Source organism: Oreochromis niloticus, linkage group LG6 (genome assembly GCF_001858045.2).
Source record: "Oreochromis niloticus isolate F11D_XX linkage group LG6, O_niloticus_UMD_NMBU, whole genome shotgun sequence".
Taxonomy (NCBI): Eukaryota; Metazoa; Chordata; class Actinopteri; order Cichliformes; family Cichlidae; genus Oreochromis; species Oreochromis niloticus.
In genome coordinates, this window is record NC_031971.2 from 36,992,563 (window position 1) to 37,019,673 (window position 27,111).

The window sequence follows — 27,111 nt, forward strand, 5'->3', positions numbered from 1 at the left end:
AGCCCTCTTTCAGATTCTTCAGTCAATATTTCGTGATGACTCAAACAAAATTCCCTCACGGACGCAAATTTTGGTGACTGTGCACAGGTGACGTGAAACAAATGCAAACATAGAACATCATATCTACCGGGAGATGATGAAATAAACAAAATATATTTTTAAAAAATCAACCAAATTTGAATTTATAACAAATCTTTTTGAAAAACATCTCTTAAAAATCACATAACAAGGAAAAAGTTCCCAAATTCTGTACTTGCCTCTTTTTCATAACTGAAAATAATTTTCTGCATGTTTTGCTGTCGAGCTCCTGTTTGACCTACAGTTTACACTGTATCTCATTTAAACTGTGCTTTGGACAAAAGCTAAACCTAAATAAATAAATATAACCAGAGGCCACTCATTGAAATAGAGGTAATGGTTATGATGTTTAATTGCCCTCTAAATAGTTGTTACAATATATCAGACTTAGTATCTTGGAGCTTTGATCTTTATTATGTATGGTATGATCCTTTATTTATATCTGAATGCCTGAGTTATATGTTACAAGTGTATCTGTAATATTTTTTACTTTATACTTTCATCATATTTCCTTTTGAGTTTTAACTTGTGGCTTGATCACATATTTATCACCAAACTTGCAAAAACGTCTGAAGATGTAGCTCTGTGTTGCATTGTGCACATACTTTGCCTGCTGTTACAAGATAGATGTAATGTGATGTAGTCTTCCTGCAGTGCACAAATAGGTGTTTGTTACACTGTTTCTACAGAACAAGACTGGGCATGCAGCCTTGTTCTCAATCTTTAAATGACTGACTGCTGAACACAGATATCATGTTGGGGAGAGGGGACGTGGGAGGAGGTGTTGATCTGTGAGACTGTTGGTGTGTGGAAGCACATGTTAAACTCAATCCAGATTATCCAGATTATCCAGAGCTTGCTCTCTTAGAAATGTGTTTTTAGGGAGCTAAAAGATTCCTTCAGACATTGCCTGTCTGTGTTTATCTACAGTTAAGTCTTGCAAAAGTTAGGAAAATCGGTCTGCTTTTTTTAGACATAGCAACCTGGTTACAACTCAGCCTCCAGGTAGAGCCTAGAACCTGAAGAGCTGCAAGTCTGTGTTACACCTGTTCTGCCAAACAGCCACAGTGGACAGACTGTGTGGAGGTATTTATTAGTGCTTTCAAATGTAGCTGGTCTAAAACAATGAGTGTTTTATTTGTCTGATTTACTGCTGTGTTTTCTCTGACTCTGTCGCCTCTCCTCAGTCACCTTTAGCTCATCCTTGTGCTTCTTGCTCTTTTTCTGTCTGGATGTCATCCGTAGCATCAGTGGCTCATCAAACCATTCCTGACTTTTATTTTTATTTTCATTTGTGTTGCTGTCCTTCATCTTCCTTCTCCAAGTTTAAGGACCTACAGAGTGGTTACAAGGGAGGTTAAACACATACACATGCAGACCGCCCAAAAACCACCAGATAGTTCCTGCTTTGGAAATTGGCCTATTGCTTCTGCCCAGCATTTCCTTCAGTGTGGAAAGCAAGGAAGACAGACAGCCACAAAATAAAGCTGAAAGAGCATTTAGTGCAACAAGTATGGGAGGTCTGAAGGGGACAATATTTAAGTAAAAACATGAGGAAAAAGGTTTAGAGTGGCTTCATAGTTTGGTTCAAGGAGGAGACACAAATCCCTTTGGGATTGCGTCAGGAGTGGCATCCAAAGTAAAATTCAACCAAATGAAACATGCAGAGCTGTGGCGATCCCTCCTGAATAAGGGAGTGGCCAAAAGTACCTTACAATTAGGAAGGGCTCAGAACTTGAAGACTGGGAGTAGGCAAATTATCTGAATATTTGCTTCAGCATATGGCACCAGCCACTGGAGTACAGACCAGTCACGCTCTTTCTGTCAACTGCAAAACATCTCTCTAAGATTATCAGCTGTGTTCGCCTCACATCACTACACCCGGCTCTACTCCAAACTCCAAATAACTTATGCAGCCCGCCCCCAACTCCCACAACTGGGGCAAAACCCCTGTTCCACCCTCAAGCTCTTTTCAGATATCAGTTTTTTAAGGTGACATTCAGACAAGGCTCACTCTTACGTTAATGGTCCTCAAGACATCAATCATACCCACAGTGCTGATGGAAAAATCTACAGTACTCAATATTGTGTACTATGCCCAAGATTTGATAAAGCGTAAAAGTATAAAGTTTTCTTACCATCATGGAGATAGTTTATTATTAGTAAATAATGAAGTTAGTGCTGCATGTGTAAATAAAGGCAACACTTACTTTAAATAAGTTCAATGATGGATTTTGCTGCTATGCTTTGCTATGATGTTGTAAATGTGTAATAAAATCCTACATGCAACAAGCTAACTTTTCCGTGGCTTACCAGTATTGCTGTTGGGTCTTTACCATGTAAAGCTGTATCTTTGACATGTCTGTAAGGGGTGTGAAATTGTAGAGCAACATGAATGAGTTCAAGGTCAACATGTACATGAAAGGTGCTCGGTGATAGGGAGAAGGCTGTGTGTGTGCCTCTGGCAAGTAAAGGCACGCTAACTGTCTTTTAGACTCACAGTGATGTTGGTGGATCAGTGTTAGTGCTGAAAAATGGGAAATGGGGATCTTCCGACTGTTTTGTGTGCAGAAGGTAAAAGCCTGTTTAACATTTATAAAGGAGAAGCTCTGAAGCCTTGAGAGTAATTTTTTAAAGATAGGGTGAGAACCTCTGATATGTTGTTGTTTTCTGAAACTGAAATCCATTTTCTTAACTGCTTACCCATTTCAGTGTTGCAGGAGGTCTGGAGCCTAAAACCAAAAAAGGTCAAAAGTCATGTACCCTTAATGTTAATGTTCAAACTGATTCTCTCATTATTCAGGTCCTGCACCTCACAGCTGGGCTAGAGGCTTGTGTCTGCAAGCAGGTCAGTCTCAACAATATACTGTCCGTGAATGGTGGACTTACCCAGTGTGAATCGTGAGGCAACTGAAACTGAAGGAAACTGTACACTCATGTTTGCCAATGAGAATGTTTACCCTCCTTTATTACAACTCTAATGGGGGTCGTAATCTATAGAAAACCTAATGCATAGAATGAGGAAGCCATGGGCCATTTTCCCACAGACCTCTATACAATGGTCATTACAACAGGGGGAGTTGGGGGAGTGGCAATTTGTCCCCCCTATCCCCCCTCCCCACAGTGAATTGCCACCTTATCATGGTGGAGGGATTTACATGTCCATGTGATGTGGGAGCTGTGTTGTCTGGGTCCTGGTAGATTCTCCCAACGCAGATTATTCTCGGGGTAGGAAACAGACATGAAATTCAAAAATTTAAAAAACTAATGAAGTAGAAAGTTTGGTGCTGGATACCATTACTGGAAAGTGACAAACCCAGATCCAGTCTCAAGGGAAGCTTGAAAGCAAGCGGTGGCCAGGCCTTGACCAAAAAAATAGATAGTGAATACAAGTGGCTAAAATAAGTTTCCTCATTTTAGCTGCTTGCATTCACTATCTTACTGAAATTTCCCCATTTCAGAAGTTGAAATAAGGAAAGGGTTAAAGGACAGCCTTTGAGATAGGGTAAGGACCTCTGATATCTGGAGGGAACTTGGGAACTGCTGCTCCTCTAATTTGAAAGGAGCCAATTGAGGAAGTTTGGGCATCTGGTTAAAATGCCTCCTGAGCACTTCCCTTTGGAGGTCTTCTAGGCATGCTTAACTCTGGCAAGACCACAGGGTAGCCTCAAAACCCACTTAAAAGATTATATCTCATAATCTCATCTGGCCTGGGAATCCCCAAGGAGGAACTGGAGAAGGACATCTGTTAGATCATAGATGGATGGATGATCACTTCAGGCCCACAGAAGTGAAGATCTATAAATTAAAGGTTAATGAGTCCGAGTCTTATTGTTAATGAGTCTTAATGTCTTATTGAAAAGAAAAAAAAGGAAATAGTTCACTACCAATCTACCTACCTATCATTAAAACTCAAAACTAACACCTTTCCTTTCACACAGTCACTTCATAAAACAGTTTGGTTTGAAGAGTGGGAGTATACCAATACTCTGATTTTAAACTCTACAAAAAAAATGGATTTGTAACTGAGCAGAAGGTGGTGTATGCACTCCAGAGCACGAGTATTACCATGTGCAGCTGTGGTCTGAGATGGCAGAGTTAGGTGCTAGAGACTCCAGGACAGGACAACAGCACCCTGTGTTATACCTGCCAGTAGGAAAACACAGGACAAGAAGAGCTGTGGCTACCTGGTTAGGAACTGAATGTTAAAAATAAAAGCAAAGTTTTGGTGTGAACTATAGCAGCCTGTGTTTGAGTCTGCCTCAGGACATTTGCTGTGTCATTCACCCACTCTGGCTCTCTACCCCCACCCTCATATCTGCTGTACACTGCCATGTTAAATAAGGGCCTAAAAAGCAGAAAATAAATCTTACAAAATAAAATACGAGCAACAAATCTGTGGATTGTGGATCTCGATGATGAATGAAAAGGGTTTAAATGAGTCTGAAGTGCAAAGTCTTTGTGATCAGAAACAGTGTATTAAGTTTCCTTCACAATAATCTACAAACTATGTGTATATTACTGCTGCGTGTCATATTTAAGTGGTGGGTGCATACAGTGTTCTCTCTGTCTCTTTCCTTCCTTGAGCCAGGGGAAAAATTTAATTTGCCCTGTGGGGGATCAGTAAAGTCTGATCTAAACTGCATGTAAGGCAGGAAGACTCGAAAAGGCAAAGTGTCACCTCATACCTGCACAGCTGGTCTTTGTTGATTCGAATCCATGAGTGACAAAGCAAAGAAGGACAAAAAACCTTTTTGTTCATACCAGTGAATGTTTGTACTTGAGAGGGAAATGTGAGGATAATGTTTACTGAAACTTCCTGTAGTAAAGAATTAGATTTTTTTTTCCTTCTCAGTGTGAAAGTATTTTTTCTCTTCTCATTAGGTGTGAAAAAAGGATGCTATTTTGTAGTTTGACAATCTACAGATCATACAGACATCTTCGTTAGCTGTAATAAGTAAGTAAAGTAAGTAAAAGTTTATTTATATAGCACTTTTCGCAGACAGAAGTCACAAAGTGCTCCACAAGAGAGGTAACAAAAACGCAATACAGTCATAAATACATCATAAAAACTCTGGTCTAATTAAAAGCTTTTTGAAATAAGAATGTCTTTAGCTGTAATGGCACAGTTAATTCAAAAGTTCATATTTATGTGAGGGATGTTTGCACCAGTGTTGGGTAAGTTACTTTAAATTAGTAACTTAGTTACATTACTAGTTACTTCTCTAAAAAAGTAACTCAGTTACTTCAAGTTACTCGTTACTTTCAAAGTAACTAGTTACTAGGGAAAGTAACTTTGGTTTTACTCAGAATTCTCTTGTTAATGTGTTGCTTCTGTAACTGGATACCCAGCAAGATTGTCAGTCTTCTATCTTGCTTACTTGCCACACGTGCACTGTGCCACCTACCAATAGAAAGGAAAAAATAATGTGCACATTTCCATGAGAGAAATCCCACGCCTGGACCGTCGTTGACCGCCGCCATGATTCTAGCCTGCTTTTTACATCCAACACAAAAACTGCAGTCGTGGTGCTTTTGATTGTACTCAGAACTTGGAAATTCTGCCTTCTGAATAGGAAGATGTAGGTAACACCAGACTGCAGATGAACTGCATACAGAGCTGGACTGGGACAAAAAAATCGTCCCGGGCATTTTGACTAGAGACCGGCCCACCATTATAGGAAAAATCATAAAGCCTTTGAATGAAAATAAACACTGTTGTGACAGTGATGTACACTGTTCTGATGGTATATATGTATCAATCTATCAATTGTTTGTTGTAAGACTCAGATAATTATTTTTTTTTTAAAGCGAGACATTTTAAATGAGAATAATAAAGAAGTATTTCCTTGTCCCCCCCTTTCCCTGTTAATGCCCTACCTGCCCCCCTGGCAACACTTTGCTAGACCCGCCCCTGCACAGTTACCAGCTGTCAGCTACGTAGAAAAGGATCCTGGTGTTATTTGTCTCTCAGAAACAGCTCATAACTTCCCTTCAACTCATCCATGTCACCTAAAAGGTAAACCTGTTTCTCCATCACCTGTTCAGCTCTGATGATTCAGTAAGGACATCTCCTGGTTTCATCTGCATGTTTCCCTCTCACCAGATAACCAAACCGATATCATGACCAGCAGCTTTACAGCTGTGGCTCCAGCAAACATCAGCTGATACTAGAAATTAATATTAAATAAATTCTAACAACAGCTGATCAAGCTTAAACGTGCTGCTGTTCTTTAACGCGACATCCGCTGTTTTCCTCTTTCTGGCGCAAAGTGGGCGATAAACAAACAAGAGAGAAAAGCCGATCAGCTGATCATTGATCAGTTTCGTGATTGAAGTAGAAACAGGAGAGAATGAGAGAAGAGGCAGCTGTGCAGCTTCAGCTTTGTGTCTTTTTCATTGTAGCTGAAGTCCGGGACAAACTGTGTTCCTTTTCACCTCAGTACAAAACGCGTAATATTTTCTCTGAATACCAGACGATTCTGTTTTTTACGGGACGGTTGGCAACTCTAATAATTAACCATATGAACAAAATAAAGTTCAACATCAGTAACATAGCACCCACCCAGCTGTATAGAAACTCCGTCATGCTAGCTAGCACGCAGTACGAAAATGTCAGCATACCGAAAATAAACTCCACCTAAACTTGGTTTATATCTGACTCCGATAGACTGCAGGTCATAACTTCTTACCTGAAGTTCAATTCACCTGACACGTGGACCGGCGGCCGCTTCGGGTCTCTCCTCTTGCCTCCCTTTTCCTTCATCCACCTGCTGGCCTCCACCACTTGCTAATGTTATTGAATCTGTGGAAGCTCCGCGATATCCACCACACGAAGTAACGAGTAACGAGCCTATCTAAATCCCAGTAACGAGTAACGCGTTCCTGGTTTTGGCATAATAACTAGTTACCGTGCTCGTTACCACAATAATAACGTAGTTACTGTAACGCGTTACTTAATAACGCGTTAGTCCCAACACTGGTTTGCACATCATATTTTTGTTTGCTCTGGAGGCTGGCAGCTGAAAGATGAGTTGCTGCCATCACCCTTTCTGCAGAGTTGCTGTAAAAGATGACAAGAATTCAGACATATATCAGGTTTGGTGAATGTGAAATTGTTTCTGCTTCCACCACTGATGTGAGAATATGTGAAAGCAGTCTGAAAACACACCAGCCTTGGAGCTAGTTCTGACAACAAACTTTGATTTTCTTTGTGTTTTTAATACCATCTCGACTCTGTAATTTCTTCTTTTTTTTTTGAATGCATCTCCCCATGTGATTTTATTTTACTGATTGCTTGATACACTAAAACACATATTTCAGAAGAAGCACTGGTTTATGAAAGTACTGGCCACACATTAGCACACCAATGACACCAAAGAGAGGGGGAAAAAACAGCACACAGACAGAGGTTATTTTTGTCTCCATGTGGAAGGACAGAGAGGATCCTGGTACTGCATCCTTCAGCCTGGCTGCACAGCTGCCTTGGCTGCAGGTAGGTGGCAGACAGATACAGTTAGAGACAGAAAAGGAGAAGTGGTTGGGAGATGATAAAGTTTTTGAGAAGGGTTGGGGGGTGTCAGTGAGGGGGAAAGAGGGTGGGGGGGTTAATGAGCCATAATGAGCATCTGGATGTGGCAGTGCCAACCCACACCGAAAGCCATCCTCGTGTGGGCCAAAGCTAAGGAGGAGTCTGCTCTGCCCCTAGATTCTGACCACTGCTAATTGGCTGCAGACAGAACCAGGGGGCCAAGTCGCCAATCAGGTAGCACTAGCGGCAGCTTCCCTCTCCTTTGTGTTGTGCTTAACCCCTCCCCCGTGAGCTTTAAAATCAGGGGAAGTCTGGCTGCTGATTTTAGAGACTTACATCCTTCTCCGGTGGCCCCAGCCTCTCTTTGAACATCATCTCTGACTCACCTCTTTCTTCCAGGCTTCTTTTTTTTTTCCAATAGATTTTTGTTTTTTGTTTTTTAATTTAAAAGAACTTTCATTACATTTTCTGGTAGTCTCTCATTCCCTCAGCACTGTGGACCAGTGTCATCCTGGACTGAGTTTATCACCTGGCCTGTGAGAAACACCTCTGTCCCCTCTTCATCACTAAGAACTGAGTCGTACTGTGCACTTCAGGTATGTATTCAGTCAGTGAATATGCTCGCATGTGTATTTGTTTTTCTTTGTTGCCACCTTGTGTTACTTTCTGCAGACTTTTTGACATTCCCTAAAATTCCACATGTTATTGTGTCCGTGTCCAGTCCGTGTGCAGACTGTTTGTAAAGTTGTTCAAACTCAGTCAAGTTGGGACACACTTAGTGGAGTGCATGCCGGTGCCTAGAAATAGCATCGAGGACCTCCGCTGCAGAGCCAAATTGGCTCTCTGGTTTAATTTGTGTGACTAATGAAGCATATCTTCGTTTTTTAAGCTGTAATTTTCTAGTGTGCAGAAACTGAAACGATACCGGGCTCTAGTGTCAGAGTGTGATGACTTTGAATGATTTTTTAATGCCGATGTGGTGTTTCATAGAAGAAAGTGTTATGGGGATTTATACTGTAATAACGATGTGTGTGGGCTGCTTTAATAGGCAGTCCGCACCTCGTGCAATTTTACTTATTTGGTCTTCCCTGTCTTCTCTTCCTCTAAGCATTTAATCATCCAAGTAGTTCCTATTTCTCTCAGTCAAAGTTATCCTCGCTGAGGATTGACTCTTGAGCCTCATGCCAAGTCCGTGTCCTGATATTACTTTGCAACTGCAATCTAAGCGCTGTATCCGCTTAAAGATAAATAATTTTACGCCGGTAATATCCGTAAGCACTGTCTCAGCATCACAAAGTCACACAGGGGGGTGGGGACGTAGAAGGGAAAGGCTGCAAACCCCAGAGCCAGTGTGACGGAAAAGTACTGACAGGCTGACAAATTAGATGCGTGTATTGGTGTCTGTGATGGGAGCGGAAGGCGGAGGCATGCGTAAAATGCCACTGTTCCAGTGCCTAGACAGGCGTCTGCACATGTATGAAAGAGAATGTAAAACAATGTTGAACCAAAAAAAAAAAAAAAAAAACGCAAAACAAAACATAAAAACAGAAAGAGAAAAAAGGCAGCAAGAAGTCTGCTCTCTGTCAGCTGAACCTGCTGCATTTAGCTCACGGCAAAGCGCTGATATATCGTGAGATGCCCGACCTGCAGTAAATCTGCTGTGAGTGTTAAATGTTTGTTTTTATGCTGTGTGACAACTATCTAAAAAGTTTGCTCGTCAGTTTGTTAGATCTTAAGATATTTTCAAACCGAATTGGTTGTGTCGTTTTAACTTAGTTGAAATGAGACATAAAATAACGTTGAACGGAAATTTGTGTTCTTAATACACTACAGGTTTTTCAGGCTTGGTTGCTGTTTGCTTGGAAAAATGGGTCTAATAACTGACGACATATCAAACGGCTGTTCAGCAGCACAGCAGTTCATCTGTGGGTGCACTGTTTAACGCTTCTTTCTGTATTTCTGTAAGCTGACACTAATCAAAAGGGAATTTTTGGTGAGTGGATTTCTTTTCTGCTTTTGGTTTGCACCATAAAGAAGAGAAAACACGACTACAAAGTATATCCAACTTTGAAAATATGATTGTGTTGTATATGTAAACTAATAACAGATTAATGTGTGTATCAAGGGCGTAGATTTGGCATGGACGGAAGGGACATGTCCCCACCAATATCCAGTGATTATTGAATTGTCCCCTCCAATAATTTGATCTCTTCGAGTAAAGAAAAACAAACCCGATAGAAAGAAAAAAACGATCTGTCAAAGTCTCATTCACCCAGCGATGCAGAAAGTTAAATTACGTTCTCTACTGGAGTCCTACCTCATGTGACAAATGTGGCCGACGTGATTGGCTGTGCCTTTCAGGGAGCTCTGTTTAGTTTTAGCAGCGGTAAGCCTGCGCTGCGAGGAGGAGAGGAGGATGGCAGCAAAAAGGAAGAACCTGGATATAAGAAAGTATTTTTCAAAGAAACCTGTAAGTCACTTAAAGTCAAGTTCACTCATAAAATGTGTCCGTCATAATAACGTTACAGGCTGTGCTACGCCATACATGCCAACCCTTCCGATTTTTCCGGGAGAATCCCGAATTTAAGTGCCCCTCCCGAAAATCTCCCGTCCAATTTCACAGTCGCTCATTTCCGGTCTACCTGGCTTTCGGAGGACCCGGCCCACTTAGATCGCGAAGGCCGGGTCCTCAGGTGGACACAGCCTCTGAATTTGGACACCCCCAGCCTGTTTCCGGCCGGACAATAATAACGGTGACATTTAACTTATTTTATCCGATAAATAAACACTGTAAGATTCAAGTTTTTTGTATATATATGTACATGTATACCACTCCCCCCACCAACAGCCCTTTTGAATGTCTTGCTAATTCTGAGGTCTAAATGTTGGCAAGTCTGTGTGAGGCTTTGGCCCACATCTGTCTAAAATTGTATGTAACCATGAATAATGTGTTGCCATGTCCACCAGGAGAGACTGGACAGTATAGATGTAAAACAAATATGCCAGCAGTTCATCTCAGCTAACGAGAGAAGTCATGTGTTTGGCTCCCTCACATAGTGGACACTGAGTTGTTGTGTGGGGCACCAGTAGTCCATGTGTGTTGCTGTAACAGTTCATGTTTAGAATAAAAAGTCCCAGCTCACTGAGCTGATCGGGGCAATAGTGCCTAAAATGTTGCATAATGCTGCTGAGAGATCTTTTACTTCGTGGTAATCTTAGATGAGTAGTTTTATGGACAAAAGCCAGCAGGTCATTCAGTGTTTACTTAGTGCTAATGTATCAGAGATGTTGGTGCACTATAACTGAAGTAATGTTGTTAAGTCCTTAAAATCATATTCTTTTATTGTCATAAATGTATTTGAAGCTATTTTTATTTTTGTATGATACCTGATTTATATGGAATATGGCTGAAGTAAACTAAAGCCTAAAATACTTAGTCAGTCATTTGTTTAATAGTAATTTAACATTATATAATTCACATATAAAACTATGACTTGTGATTTTAAATGGTTTAAAAGCATGCAGAATAGCATATGTAGGCAAGTATATTTCTCCTTTTTTATCAAGAAGCAAAGACAAAAACAGGGCAGGGTTCAGTGGTTGAATCATCCGTCCCCACCAATGCCAAAACCAAATCTACGCCCTTGGTGTGTATAGATACACTGCACTGATAGCTACAGGCCCTAAGACTCATGTCTGCGCTGTATTCACACTTAGACCAGGTAGCAAGAGTAATGGAAAATTAAAGCTGCAAGCAGCGTTATGAGTGCCCTCGCACCCCATCGCGTCGAGCCAAGCCCAACACCTAAAACCAGCACGTCCAATCTGATGTCACATTGATGGAATTCATGCATTTAACCTCCAGCTAACATCTCATCTCATTCAATCATGATTGTAGTCATCCTACTAGGTGGCGCTCTAACCATTACTGACAAATGGCATAACAAACATTTCCGAGCTCGAGTCTCATCACGCCTGCGACCTTTGGGAGAGATTGGACATTGTGTTTTTGAGTGACAGCAGATTACTGCTTTTTGGCGAGTGATTGAAACTCCACGTGCCGCCATGACCACCCCGTTTCCCTAAACGTAAAAAGCTTCGCAATTTAACATCACAAAGGTCTTTGGATTCCACGCACTGGAGATCGTGTCAATCTGACGAAATCCGTTGGAGGAGTTCGTCAAAGTACGGTGCCAGAAAAGAGGGGAAAATGTCGTCAAATTTACACATTAATTTTAAAATGGCTGACTTCCTGTTGAATTTGGGATATTGCTCCAAGAGACTTTTTTGTACATCTTGATATCTTCCATAAGCTTACCAGGTTTCAGACTCATAGACGAAACGCAGAGCAGGGGCTGATGTTTTGAAATTTTGTAGGGGGCGCTGTGGAGCCATTTTGTGCTATTCAAGGAAAATGATCACATAACAAGAAAGCCTTCATCACATTTGAGGAGTGCGCCAAATTTCAAGACTTTTTAAACTTTCCAAGCCCCTCAAAAGCCACTTCATCTTTCATAGTGAACCGCGTTGCCACCAGGGTGCGCCGTTCAGTTTAAAGTCACAATTTTCTCACTGAAGCATCATGAGGGACTGATGGTGATATTCACCGCTTTTGAGGTGGCCACGATGAACCTGTGAAAATCAGTACAACAAAGTGAAAGACATGACATTTCCTGTTGCCACTAGGTGGCGCTCTGCGTATTCCTGACAATGGGCACATCAATCTGTTCAGGGCGGGTCTGACATCACGCCTGTAAAGTCTGGTACTGATGAGATGAGATGAGATAGCCTTTATTTGTCAGTTGCAGGTCTTTTGCCCGCAACCGAGATGACAGACCTTGCCGACCGTACATACATTACACAACATCACATTGGGGAGACAGGTCAGGCTAGGTAGCGAGGAAAAAACATCGAAATGTGTAACACAAAAGGATAATACAGGAATGGACAGATATCAACACACCATAGCACAATAAAACACAGACGAGCAACATGGGAAAGAGTTCCAGTGTGTACATCTGATCTGGGACCGCTGCAATCGTTCGACTGCGCCTCCAGCTGACCCGATGTCCACATCAGAGGGGAGGTAAGCGTTGGAGGTGGCGTTGGATCCGGGGTAGGGAGGGTGATGCGTCGGTGAGTGCTTATCAGTATCAGGATTTCACTGAGTTATACTAATTTGTTTCTACATGGCGAGACATCAAAGTTCGCCATGCTACTGGGGTCACACCCTTTCGCGAAAAGTCACAGTTTTCACTGTAACCCAAGACCAACTCCTTAAGGCTTTCCTGGAGAAATTTGAGGCTGCAGATGTCACCCATCACAATACTGTACCCCAAAGTGTAAAACATGACATTTCCTGTTCCCACAAGGTGGCGCTCTCCCTGATGTCAAATATGGCAGTTGGAATATGTTCAGGGGAGGAGCCTTATCATATGTGTGCTCTTTGGTCCATGTCGGACCATGTATGACAGAATGAGAGGCAATAAGATTTTCATGGCGAGTCATCGAAATTCGCCGTGGTGCCACGGCCTCACAGTATCCCCAAAACTCAAAAGCTCCGCAATTTAACATGGCCCAGGTGTGTAGTTGACACTGACCAAAGATGAAGCTTATACAACCTAATCCCAAGGAGGAGTTCGAAAAAGTTCGAGGCATGGAAATGGCAAAACTAGAGCCAAAATGTCACCTTCACCTCTAAATTGCGGACTTCCTGTTGGGTTTGCGTCAATGGTCCCACTGACTTTTTTGTTCGTCTTGGGATGATACACGTGTGCCAGATTTCATACATGTAGCTCAAACGATGTGGTCGTAGGGCTGTATTTAACAACGCATAGGTGGCGCTCTAGAGCCATTTCCCAGTGCTCATATGTAAAACCATTAAAATACGAAATTTTTCACCAGACCTGGCATGTGTGCAAAATTTCATGAGTTTTTGAGCATGTTAAAGCCCTCAAAAAGGCCCTTGTTTTGCCTGAATAATAATAAGAAGAAGAAGAAACGGAGCAGATACAATAGGGCCTTCGCACTCTCAGTGCTCGGGCCCTAATTACCAGTGATGAGTCGTCAGCCTGCTGACGTGACATTTATAGGAGAAGGTCTCGATGGTGATATAAAACGATGAAGCCGTTCATTGTGTGAAAAGGGTCATTAGAGTGGTTTCTCAATGAGGCATGAAAGTAATATTCTCTATAGACCTTGCCTTGAAAGTATTCAAGCCAATGATAAATGAATGTTTAGCCTATGTAATATGTTTTTTTTTTGTTTGTTTGTTTGTTTTTTTTAGTTCATCCATCCATTTTCTTCCACTTATCCTTTTCAGGGTCACAGGGCTAACACATTAATAAAACAGACAACCATTCACACTTACATTCAAACTCACACCTATGGGCAATTTCGACCCCACTATGGGAGAAACACGAGGAGAACATGCAAACTCCACAAAGAAAGACCCTGGCCTGATGGTGGAATTGAACTCAGGACCTTCTTGCTGTGAGGCAACAATGCTAATCCCCCCCCCCCTTTTTTTATAGTCATACATATGAATTAGTTTAGCTTTATGATTGAGCAACTGAGTGTTAATGTCATACAGAGCTTCTTCGCTCATGTGTTGAACAGCAAAGGCCAGTTTTAGCTTTTTATGGCTTTTAGCTCTCTATATAGCAAACACCTGATGATAAAAGTTGATTATAGGTTGCTTTGGCGAGAGGACTCTCAAAATCTTAGTATAATTAAACTGTTACTTACAGCTGCCTAATAAATTTATTTTCATATCAAGACATCTTTTTTTGAAACACAGTTTTAACGTTAAGTGTCATTTGTGTACCAAGAAAGGTCACACGCAACTTCACAAATATCAGACGTAAATCCTGTTGGCAGAACATTTGTTTAGCAAAAGATTTCTTCAGTATTCTTCATCTTGGGCCTCTAGCATGTTCTAACATGTTCCTCTAGTACTTTTCCTATAGTAATAGTTTAATGGTTCTGGTAATCGTTGGAGGTGGTACCGCATTTTTTGTCTTTGTCTGCCCCAGAGGAACTAAGGACCAATGTGGTTCCTAAAACTCAAGTTTTAGAGGGTTTTTTCTTTTATCTTCTGCAGAGTAGGTACTCTAAAGTCCAGGCTTTAGTGAGCCTGGACTTTAGTGCAAGGAAAGGCAACAATTTCCTACAGCTTGCTTGAAGGGAATTGCTGTTGTTGGAGAAGTTTTGCATTTCCAACTATTAGACAGCTATTACTTCACTCCAGAGCTCCTGGAAGTTGTACAAATAGGAATAAGTAGTCCCTGTTTGCACCAAAAGTGGCACATTGCACTTAAACCATGCTCCAAGTCCAATGCTTAAGCAAAGCGGACTGGGAACACATGTCAAGTTAATGTGAAGTTAAATTAAGCCAGCAAATGAATTGCAGACCAACAGTATCTACTTGGTCCATGTATGGATACAGACCCTAAACATGCAAGTAGCATCTGACATATGGGGCACTGGATGCTGCTCAGCAGCTATTATTAGAGCTTTAGTTACATATTATGACAGCAAAATGAAAGAAATGCATGTGACTGTGTGCTGCATAAGCTGACCTGTCAGGAGTTATTAAAAGAAAGCCAGCTGGTTTTTTGTTGCCTCTTACTTAACAGAGTTTAGTTGCCTGGTTGGGAGTTGCCTACAGCACACATATCTTGGCATCCTTTCAGTTGGACATCATTTTAGTGTGATCCAGGATCAAATACGAGCTAAAGTCAGCTGGTGTTGTGTCCATGCTTTCAAAAGTGAACAATAAAAGGAAACAGGGTGAATGATGTGAATGTGAAAAGTGTAAATATGTGAAATAAGTAATTTTTGCTTTTGCATTTGGACCAGAGAGGTCTGTAACATGAGAGTGGCCAGTCTCGCTAAGAAAAGGCAGACGATCCACGTCACTGACCAAGTCCGTAGGGGCACGATATTCAGATGGCAACGAAACTCTGTGTAGTAAGCAAGGCAGACATACTGGGATGCTTTTCAACTCTAAAGTAGGTCAGTAAACATATATCCGGAAAGAGGGACTCCAAGCCTCTCACTGGTCTGTGAAATGTCTTGCATGCTCTGATTGAGAGGAAAAGAGCCGGTTGAGAAAATAGTCTGGTCAGTTAAAATTGTAGTTAGTTAGAACCGAGGCTTTTTAAGGAAAAGGATTAACTAGTATAAATCTTCCCAAATCTCATATCACCCAATATGAAAACAGTCATATAAAACCCCATACATGTTCAAGGACAGAGTTCTAAGCAAATTGAGATGCTGCTCAGTACCTAAAACAAACTGCACTGACAGTTATGGTGCAGATGTTTTAAGTTTATTGCATGCTGAATGTTAGTCATGCAGCCACAGGTGGTGTCTGTCTCTGTATACACACATTAATGCATATCAGAAGAACTCATAAGACATTTGTTATTCTTCGCACTTCACATTTTCATTCAAAGTGCCAGAAAGCCTTGTATTCCTCATACAGTGCAGAGGCACCGACTCAGATGATTCAGGGTTCTGTTTGCAGCCCTCTGTTCTCTTTAAACCTTTACAGCTTTGCATAGAAAACATGAGCACTTTAATGTAGCAGTGATGCAGTTTGAACCCAGCCATGTTTGCTATTTATAGGCAATAACAGTGTGTACAAACACACACACGCACACTCGAACAACAGGAGGAATAAAACACATGGGCTGTGTCAGTGCGCTTTTGAGGCTGTAGTTGACTCTGGCAGCGAGCCCGTAGCCCACACAGCCCGTCTCCACCTCGCTCGTTCCTTCCATGCTTCCACGTAAACACATTTTCCTAAAAAAATTATTTTTTCGGATTTAACTCGCACCAAAATTCTTTTTTTTCCCTCTTACATATTCTCTCATGTGTGTGTATATAGGCTTTTTTTTAACCAATTATTTCTGTATGAAAAACTTTTAACTAATGAACTGGCTGTGTTTAAAATAAAGGAGTTGGTTTATAATAAGAAACCTTACTGCTTTACTGTGATGTGTTCAATAAAAAAACTTTAGTCTAGCGAGTCTATGAGTGAGAGTTGGTTTTTAATTTTTTCAAAGAAGGCGTCGGTGCAATGCCCGCTCACAGTAACTGCACACACACACACACACACACACACACACACACACATACGTATTAATGTGGCTCTCAGATGTGTTCACTTCCCAATGTTTGGGGTTGAAATTTAGGCTACTCAACCACTGAAGACGGGGGACAACATCTGTCCACCATCTTCATCAGTGCTGCCGAGTGTTATGGTGAGACCCCTTTCACCTCCTTGACTCTTCATCCTTCATGCCCCTTGCCTCTTATTACCCCCCCCCCCCCCCCCCCTTTTGCACCAAGAGCCAGGTCCTCAGATGCTACTGCTCCTTTCTTATGTTTTTGTTTTTTTAAACTCTAACCCTTTTTTGCTTTTTTAAAGAAGGCAGATGGTTTCTTTGCACTTTGCTCAGGTTTCATTAATACAAACATATCCTTCTGTTTTCTTTTCATTGGGCTTAATTTCTCCCTGCACATTATGAATGCACGTTTTTATCAGATTCTTCTCAGGTGACTTTTAAATTTATGCAAACCTGGCTCCTCCCCCGTCCTCCTTGCACTACAGTCCTGCAAATATTTATCTACACAAAAAAAGAGAGAATTAGATGTGATTTATTTGCATTTTACAATTAAAACACCTGCAAGCAGCATCTGCATGTTTCCTTTTGAAGCTGTTGGCGACTCAGTTTTTCACCAGCCTCTGATGTCTCTCTGCAGGACACAAAAGTAGTTCAAGATGGCTCTCAATATACCAGGTCTGGTGGTGATGGCGCTGTTTTACCTGCTCATCTTGGGCACGGGCATCTGGGCGTCCTTGCGTTCCAAAAAGGAGGAGAAAAAATGCACAGGAGACGGCATGGAGATAACACTACTGGCTGGACGCAATATCAACTTACTAGTTGGTATCTTCACACTTACTGGTAAGGCAGTCAGATGGTGTGAATAAATATACACTGAGTCTTTTGTATAGTGCACTAAATTTTGATCTTTGAAAGTGGTAAATGAATAAGAAAAGTGAGTTGTTTTTTCTTCGTCTGCAGCTACATGGGTTGGTGGAGGCTTCATCCTGGGTATAGCTGAAGCAACATACAACCCAACGCTAGGTGCAGTTTGGGCACTCATGCCTGTGCCCTATGTCCTGACCTTCTTCTTAGGTGAGTGGAACCCATTTACAAAACAAGAACAAACCGAGCCGCAGCAGGGCGTGTGCAATGCAAGTACAAAGCACTCAAAGCACGCTCTGGGTTGATTAGAATAGAAGCGTGTCCGTTTGGTCAGGTAGGTGTTTTTACATGATTTTAGTCCAGGCTCCATTTAATTGGATGCAACTGTGCAGGTCAGATTGGTGCTTGTTATCCTCACATTCCAGGGGTGGACTTTTAAATAGAAACAAAAAGTTGATGTCAGCTTTAATAACAACAGAGCTTAGTCCCCTCCAGTGTTTGGAAGAAGAAAGTTTAACATTTGTATGCTTCATTTTACACCCAGGAGGAGCTAATGAAGGTCCTGTGGTACAATGACCTTTGGGTACGAGAGGTGCTATTATTAGAGGAAGTCAGGGCACTCAAAGAATGCTAAACTGAAAACTATGAGAGAACTATGGAAAGATGATAGAGATTTAACCATTAAGAGTGAGCAGCTATAGGTTTAGTATTTTTACCATAACCACCTTTAAGTTATCCACAGTGTGTAAAATGCATTCATAAAATGAGTGTCTGTCTGCAGCAGAAGTGTTACTGACCGCCGTCCGTCCAACTCCCTTTGCCGCAGACCCCGTTTGACTGCACCAATAAAAGTGTCGCTCGCGTTAAAAATAGTACTGTGATAAATCAGTTTAGCATTTTAACTGGAGGCAACAGGTGCAAACAGATGAGTTTACCCCTGAGCTTGGGTTGCCTTCTTGTGAATTCACCAAATTGACAAACTCGGCGGGGCATCCAAAAACATTCGTGACATGTTTAGTCATCGGCACTCGGGCACTTCTTTCACAATAGCCCACAGATCGTGAGAGTAATGTGAATTGGAGCCTCTTATCAGGAAATATAACATGCCCCATTGTTGGCCTTATGGCCCCATGGGTTTGTCTGAAGGTGTTTATTATGCTGTCTGGAGGGAGCACTTGTTTTTGCTATTGTTCAAAAGCGTTTTTCTTTCACTCAGCCACTAAATCGCTTCCTTTCTCTCTCTTTAATGAAAGATATATGTAAACGATGTATCCTAAACTTGACAACATTTTCAAGGAGGTAATCAGATGTGTTGCTAAATCCCTTTCCTCCTCCTGCAGGTGGCTTTTTCTTTGCCAAGCCAATGAGAGAAAACAAGTACGTGACAATGATGGATCCTTTCCAAAAGAAGTATGGGAATGTCCTTGCAAGTGCACTGATCTTTCCTGCACTGGTTGCAGACGTGCTGTGGGTGGCACGCACACTTGTCAGCCTGGGTAAGTTACTTCACACTTTATAAAAGGTCTGGCAATATAATGTGTATGCACATAATTGTGCAACCAATAGAATACATGGGGAAAAAAAGAAAAAACAGCAGGATACTGATAGTGGATGTTTTTTTGGCAAACATCTTGAATGCTGTAAATAATGCAGAGGAAGGAAGCAGGTGAAGAAAACAATGCTATAAGAAAACTGCAAACAAAAGTTATCAATGAACAGCCGACTTTGTAAACAGTCGCTGGCTTGTAACTTCTTCACCAGGTGTTAACGTAGCTTAAAGAAGCTTAAAGAATGGGCGAAAAACACAAAAAAAACCCACACAAAAAATAGAATTATAAGGTACACTACTTTGGGTAGAGTAATGCTATCAGCTTTGTCCCACTGTTGGTTCAATTTTGAGGTTCGCAATCGTTTTAAAGTTAACAGAAGACAATACGTTAGCATCTCAAACGTCAAACAAGTAGATAAGCTTTACATTTTTAAAACAACTATGCCTTTTTTAGAAGGACCAGCTGTTTATACCCTGCAATATCTGAACAGAACATTTCTCAGTTTATTTATGCTGCTTTAGCGCCAACATGCATGCTAGTTATAATCTAGTTAGCCATACAGCTCAGTTTAAAGTCAGACTAACTCATTTGGTTTGAATAATTAGCTACAACAGGTATCTGCTAGTAACATTTGTAAACATCCTGATTACTGGCTGTAAATAAAGGCCTTGTCTGAAATGAAGGATTAATAGCCCCCAAAATATAAACACCAGTGTAGCTAATAGTCAGTGTCAAAAAGACAAAAAAACCTAAACATTGCAGAGCGAACCGAGCATCCTGCTCTCGTGCACGGCTGTGAGGTCATCCTAGTGGCTCTGCAAAGACAAATGTTGACTCTTATTATAGGCACAATGAGGATGAGTGACTAAAAATAATTGCAGCTCTGGGTTATTGTTGTTACACAGTGTTCACCTGACTTATTTGAAGATTAATGTGGATCTTTGTATTGTCACTCATGTTTAGGTAACAATTCTATTTCTAACAGTCATATGATCTAAAAACTCACTACTCCTGCTGGTAGGGTCTCTTTGTTTTTTTTGTAAAAGTAAGTAAAAGTTCACATACAAAGTTTTATGATGGATTGAATTTACTTTGAAATGTTCGTAAAGTAATAGGAATGGTGTGACTTATTTAACCTGCTTGTTTGGTAACATTGTTAATACTGTTTTGATGGTGTCGTGTGTATCTGTGTGTGTTACGTGCTGAGATGGTGAACGCAAGTGTGTATGCGCATGGGTGTTTGCCAAGAGGCAAAAGTGTGTGTGTGCGCGCCTTTGTGTGTGTATAATGTTTTCCTTTGTGTTTTTTAACGTTGTTTTCTTTTCCAGTGTTATTTGAAAAAGGGGGTTAGACATCGAGCAGCCTTTTGATTGTGAAAGGTGATCAATTATTCCAATCAGATTGCTGTGTCATTAGAGACATTTTCCAAAGTTTGTGCCAGTTGTGACTGACGGGTAAATGTTACATGCTGAATTAAAGTTTAATGCCTGTGTGTAGTTTAAAGATTTAAAGAGAAGCAGTGAGATCTAATGAGATTTGTTTGAGTCACTTTAAGCTGTGCCGGTGCTCCACAAAAGGACTGGTGGGGAGGCGGGAAAGCTCCTGGGACTTTTTTTTTTTTGTGCAAACCTACAAACTGATATAGAATCAGGGGACACCCCTCCTTAACATGTCAGTCTAACAACGTCCTGCAGTGTTTTTTTGGAAAGGTTATGCAAACCTCCCTGATGTGCACGCATCACATGCGCACACACAAACACCTGATACTCCATAGAGTGCTTGACCCACCAGGGCGATGTTGCTGAGTGACTGTGTGTGTGTATGTATAGCATAAACTGAGCTGCTTTATGCTTGTGTGTGTGTGTGTGTGTGTGTGTGTGTGTGTGTGTGTGTGTGTGGGTGGGTGCTTAACTAAAAACATGCTTTCGATGTGCTGTCACTTAGCAGTGGAGTATCAACGGCACTGTCACGGTCCAATTTCTGCCGGGAAGAAATTGGGAACAGGACAGCTTGGAAAGGGGAGAGTGTCTGTGTGTGCGTGTGTGTGTGCATGCACACATGTTTGAGGTTTGTAAGTGGGACAAGGATCTAATAACAACCTGGGGGGTGTTTGGGATGCTCTTTGCCCCTGTCCATCCCTGGTGCTGTTCATTAAGCCCCAGAGGCCCCAGGATCTCATTCCACCTTTCCTATTCCTAAATTTAGCATTGAGGGGAAAGGCACAGTTCAGCACAGAACGCATAAGAGCTCTGATACTATATCTGGAAAACAGGCCATCCAGGAATTATTTACAATGCAGCGACTGTGTTGCATCATGTCCCACCCATCGCAGAAGTGTTAAACAGTTTCAGAGTTCACGCCAAAACGTTAAATGAAGCCTAAGTGCAAAAAAATGAACACCTGTATAACAAATCTTCCTTTGCAGGGCCACAAAGTCTTAGATAGCTGACACTTAGTCCAGTAGTTTATATTTTCCAATAAGAACCTGATAAAGTCAGAGAAATGGATCATATTACAATAAAATACACAAATTGGGTTAAAGGTCAATCTAAAGCGTTCATGTCTCAGTTCATAATGATGCAAAGCTAGTGGGGTAGTTGAGACGGGGTGGTAAAGAAGGGGTGGTCAGGTAGCTGTAATGTGGGTGGGGTGAAAGGTCAGCGGGGTGGTGAGTGGCGATCGATGGTGCCGATCTGACACTTCTCTGTTTAAGGGCATTGTTGTGGTGTGGCTGCAGGCTGCGGCTGGGGGGACCCTGGCAATGTGGCAGAAGAGACGGTGAAGGTAGTGATGTTTTTGCTTGTCTTGTTTGAGTAACAAGATGTCTTTTTTTTTTTATTATTCACCTATTTAAATGTACTTGTTTCATTTCTTCTTTTTTACACTTGTTTCACACTAGAACACACTTCTCTACACCTCTGTCTTTAATGTTTTTCTTTTAAATGAAACATCAGTATTACAAAGGGTGCTAACTCGCCCAAAGAAGAGGGTGAAACTCAACATAGTGGAGTCACAATCAATAGGCTGCTTTCTTTTGTGTTCCTCTATGGTTTTTGTTAGTTTTGTCATTGTATCGTTGCTTAACATAAGGTTTACACCAAAGTCACCCATGCTTAAGCGTAACTGACTTAAACGGCTACACATGTAATGTTGCTCTTATGAGTAATGTGTTAATACTGCATCTCTATATGTGAACAGTATAACCAGACAATGTCGTTGCCTAGTTTCTTATTAGAACTTGAAATAAGAGTGGATGCGTGTGGTGTGTGAGAGAACGTATTTAAAGAGAGACTGAGAACCTAAAACCATCTAATTAAACAACGAAAGTGAGAAGCTGCATGTAAACATAGATACACTCATCTGTACACGAGTGTCCGTCAGTCCTCCGATGCTCATCGCTCTGCTCTGTTGTTCCAGGTGGAACCATGAGCGTGATCCTGGACCTGCCCTATGTCTACTCCATCATCATCTCCTCAGTGGTGGCCATAGTCTACACACTGCTGGGGGGGCTTTACTCTGTGGCTTACACAGACGTCATCCAGCTGATCCTCATCTTCATCAGCCTGGTGCGTAACCGTCTACTAATATGGCAACTCAGCAGCTCCAGCTGAATGACAAATATTATTCAAGCATGTATCCTATCAGGTTACTCGTTCTGCTGCATGAAAGAATATAGAAGGATAAGATTTCAATATAGAGTCAACAGGTAGCTTATTAACAATGCACACTGGTGCTAGATGTTATGCTGTCAACTGCTAAAAGGCTCCTATGTAGGAAACCAACTTCATGTACCACTGTTGGGAAGCCCCATGCTTGTCAAGGCTCTGTCTGCACGCAAAGACTCCACGCCACACCCCCAAAAGTTGTTATTGTCTACCTTTACAAGGGTAGATCTCCACATTTGCCACAACAGCTCCCAACAGGCAACTTAAGGACAGCCCTCGTGGCTACAGCTGGAAATGAGCAAAAATGGACCTGAAACCTTTTCGCTAAATGCTGATTAAGCTTAAAAGTTTAGAAACTGATGACAAAGTAGGCGTCCATCACGAGCCATTTAATATCTGTTCTTTGATCCTAATATCACATGATCTTCTGCTGCCAGTGGCGTTTTCGGAGGTTACAGAATTTTCCATTCTACAAAGAACTTCCCGTCTGTGTTGACTTAGACGTTAAACCATTTAAGTCTGCAGACAGAGAAGATTTTATGTGATCAAGAATGTCCAGAACAGCAAATGAATTGACTGTTTTTGTTGACTGTATTTCACTCAGAATAAAAAACCCCGGGGGAATAAAATGAGTTGACGTTAAAGCCTCATTTCCTCAGTGTCTGATGAAAAATATCCCCTGCTGAGCTAATAATCAGATCATCTGTGTTCTTGCTTGTGTAAACAGTGGGTGTGCGTCCCTTTCATGATGACCAACCCTCACTCTGTGGACATCTCGCTGACAGCATACAACACAACTTTCCAGGCTCCTTGGGTCGGCACCGTGGAGCTCGATGAGGCGGGCAAGTGGTTCGATGACTTCATGCTGCTGGTGAGTGTGAATGTTATAAAAGCCACACGTGGAAATGGTACTCAACATTATTTTTCAGTGAAGCAAACGAGTTAAATTAAACTTGGCCAAGAATAACAGCAGCGTCTTCATTGCAGGATTGATCTTGTCCTGTTTCACAATCCAAGCCGATTCCTGTCATCGTGTCTGAACTGTGTGTGTGTTTGTGCCAGGCTCTGGGCGGTTTGGCCTACCAGGCGTTCTACCAAAGGATCCTGTCCTCCTCATCTTACACCCAGGCTCAAGTGACCTGCTTCGCCTCTTCAGCCTGCTGCCTGGTGCTCGGTATCCCCTCAGTCCTGATCGGGGCTGTGGCTGCATCTACAGGTAAAGCTTCTAAACTTGCACCTGTGGAAAATTCCTTCATCAGCTTTTCAGTTTACCACATATCCTTACTGACACGACTGTGTCCATCTCCTTAATGGGGAAATTTGATCTCCCCTGCTTCCTGCTAGATTGGAACTCAACCTCTTATGGACTGCCCACCCCGTACGAGCGCGACCAGGCAGGATCCATCCTCCCCATCGCTCTGCAGTACCTCACACCCCCCTACATCTCTGTCATTGGCATTGGGGCTGTAGCTGCCGCCGTCATGTCCTCCATGGACTCGGCCCTGCTGTCCTCTGCCTCATTGTTCTCCTCAAATATCTACAAGAACATCATCAGGAAGCAGGTGAGTGTTTTTTAGTAGCACTAATCAGACTGTAAAAGCAGCAGTGTGTTCTGCTCTGTTGCGTTGAAGCAGCATTATAATGTCCGTGCATCCTTTTCTTTTAACTACCTATCTTAACTCCAGGTCATGGGACCTGGAGCCATCGTAGCATCATATCAACCGTGGACAGTTTACCAAACAAGCATGTGGTTTTATACTATGCAGGAAACCTCACCCATGCACAGAGGAGGTGGTGGGGATATTTAAACTTAGAACCTTCTTTCTGTGAGACGACACCACAGCACCAGTTTGCAGTGTCCTATTACTACTTGATCCTGGTCTGAAGGTCCATTGTGCTGCCACCTTCAGGTGTAATACAATGCCATTTTTGTTTATGTGAAGGAAAAGTTCCGTTAGGGATAATATATGTTCTTGCAGAAAAGGCGTGTCAGCGTCTGCTGCTCAAGAACACTTTGTTCCTACATAAGTCATCCCAGTGGTATTGACAACTGCGGTAATGCTGAGCAATCATCCAATAGGGAGGCTCCATCAATTCAACTGACAATGCCATCTTGTTAGTCATAGCTCAGCAGCTGTAGTGCTCACCATCTTTTGGTTTTGCTGAATTTGCCGACTTTAATTCAGCAAACTGTCTTCATTTATGCTTCTCAGATGGTAAAAAGATCCCCCAATCTCGCACTGTCATCACGATGACGGTCAGCGTATATAAAACACTGTTACTGGTTAATGTAAAACATAGTTTTTCATGTGCCAGTGGCAATTTCACTTCATAAGAGATTTCATTTTCTGGCATGCTGCGGAGATGCAAATGATGATTCACCAGGATTAATCATCAATTTCATTTGAAAAGGCATGGAACACAATGTGCAGCCATTTCTATGCAGGAGTTCTGTACTTAAGCCGTAATTATCCCTTCATTTACAGTAGCATTTAAAGAAACAGACAACGTGAAAAAAAGTTCTTAACTGTGCAGAAAGAATTATTTGAAAGCAACGACCTGTTTTATTGTTTCAGCTACACCCAGTGTTTCATACAGTGAGACTGTTCACTGCTGGCGTCTCGCACAGTGGCTGAGCGTCTTTGTAAGTGGGTCTCTTCACCTAGGAGGGCTCAACAAGCTGTTAACTCTGTTTGTCTGTCTTGTCATTTCTTCTGCTCCTTCAGGCTTCAGACTGTGAGATGCAGTGGGTCATCCGTATCTCCGTGGTGGTCGTGGGTCTGGCTGGCACCGGCCTCACCTTCCTGGACAGTAGCGTCCTGGTGTTCTGGCTTGTCGGCGTGGACATGTCCTACACCATAATGTTCCCTCAGCTGGTCTGCATCCTCTTCTTCAAGGTCTCGAACGGTTACGGCGCCATCGTGGGCTACATAATGGGGCTCGTCATGAGGGTCCTGAGCGGCGAGCCCCTCATCGGCCTCCCACCAGCCATCCAGTTCCCTGGCTGCCGGCTGGACAAGGAGGGAAAGTTAACCCAGTACTTTCCCTTCCGTACCGCCATCATGCTCATTTCTCTAATGTCTATTCTCCTTGTTTCATTGTTGGCGTCCATCATTTTCAACAAAGGCCTGCTGCCGGAGAAGTGGGATGTGTTCAATGTCAAGCGCAGGCAGAGAGCAGCAGCCAAGGTCGCGGACGTTAAGAGGACCAACTCTGGAAAAGAAGAGGCTGCCGTGGCCAAGCAGCTGCTGGACACCACCAGCTGCTGAGAAGTCTCACAACGAGGGGGAGAAAGGGTGGGCGCCGGCCGGAGGCAAGTTTGTGTGCCGGCTGGGCACGATTTCACAGAGGGGGAACAGCAGCAAAGGCTGGATGCTTTGTACAGTTTGTACAGCGCTGCTGACACAACAGCAGCAGGTATGAGCTGAGCTCTCTGGTACCCTACCTATGAGCTGTTGTCTTCTAAAGCAAATACAGTAAAAAAAAAACAAAAATAGGCTCCCTGGCTAAAAGCCATACGCCTGTGTCGTATAAATAGCCACAATAAAAACATTCACACAGACCCAGAATAAAATGTCGCAGTTTGTGCTGCATTCTATTTAAATCATCAGTCATCACTTAAAATAGAAACAAATTACATACAGTTCATTAAAGCCATTTCATTTTTTCTTTTTTTGCTACAAGCTTACAGTAGTTCACTTTCACAAACACACTTTGGCAGGTTGAGCTTCTGCCCAGACCTGAATTTCATTTCCTAACGACCACCAGCACTGTGGTAAAAAGACACTTGCACAAAAAAGGAGACTCTGCACAAAAGGAACAATCAGTCCTCCAGAATGTTGAAAATTATAACAACACACAAATAGTATGTTGTCATTTATTAACATTTCACATAATCATATGATCATATGATCTGCATCGCAGCGCTCTGCAGCGGGTGTCGCCACCTTTCCTCTGACTGTCAGCAGGACGCGGCTCTTTCACATAGAACAAAGAAATGTCACCCTGAGAACAAAGAACGAGTGAACGTTTTGCACGGCTTCATATGTGAAAGATGTTTAGACAGTTCATTTCATCATCATCTCCTTCCTTTATTCACTAAGGCTGCCTCAAGTCCAATAATGCAGCAACAGCAGCTCTCCTCATCTTGCTAGTTAGGTTAATTTTTCCTCTTGTGAGGGATTATGCACCATGTGATTTATTTGAAATATTAACCCTGGTCACCAAAATGTTCTGTCTGCCAAATGATTTGAGTCATCAAATCATTTAAACATAATTAAGATGTGAAG

The 27,111-nt window shown here is 42.1% G+C and overlaps 1 protein-coding gene across 6 annotated transcripts; it reads left to right on the top strand.

The window, feature by feature from the left end:
• Positions 1–7,932: 7,932 nt before the first annotated feature.
• LOC100691998 (high affinity choline transporter 1) lies at positions 7,933–26,316 on the top strand. 6 transcript variants are annotated; one of them, XM_019359570.2, is made up of 10 exons: positions 7,933–9,269; positions 16,810–16,878; positions 17,381–17,583; positions 17,704–17,817; positions 18,948–19,103; positions 22,575–22,723; positions 23,550–23,693; positions 23,885–24,038; positions 24,167–24,384; positions 25,549–26,316. In XM_019359570.2, exons 3-10 carry the CDS (start codon positions 17,400–17,402, stop codon positions 26,089–26,091), a joined length of 1,662 nt encoding a protein of 553 aa, XP_019215115.1. In that variant the 5' UTR covers positions 7,933–9,269; positions 16,810–16,878; positions 17,381–17,399; the 3' UTR covers positions 26,092–26,316. The 6 variants fall into 6 exon arrangements, with proteins under 6 accessions (XP_019215115.1, XP_005470111.1, XP_005470112.1 ...); XM_005470054.4 differs by having other exon boundaries at positions 7,933–8,205; XM_005470055.4 differs by lacking the exon at positions 16,810–16,878.
• The last annotated feature ends 795 nt before the right edge of the window (positions 26,317–27,111 follow it).

Coding starts and splice junctions, on each gene's coding strand:
- LOC100691998 (XM_019359570.2), top strand. CDS start 17,400: ATGGCTCTCAATATACCAGGTCTGGTGGTGATGGCGCTGTTTTACCTG. Junction 17,818..18,947: donor TGTCCTGACCTTCTTCTTAG/GTGAGTGGAACC, acceptor CTCCTCCTGCAG/GTGGCTTTTTCTTTGCCAAG. Junction 19,104..22,574: donor ACGCACACTTGTCAGCCTGG/GTAAGTTACTTC, acceptor CTGTTGTTCCAG/GTGGAACCATGAGCGTGATC.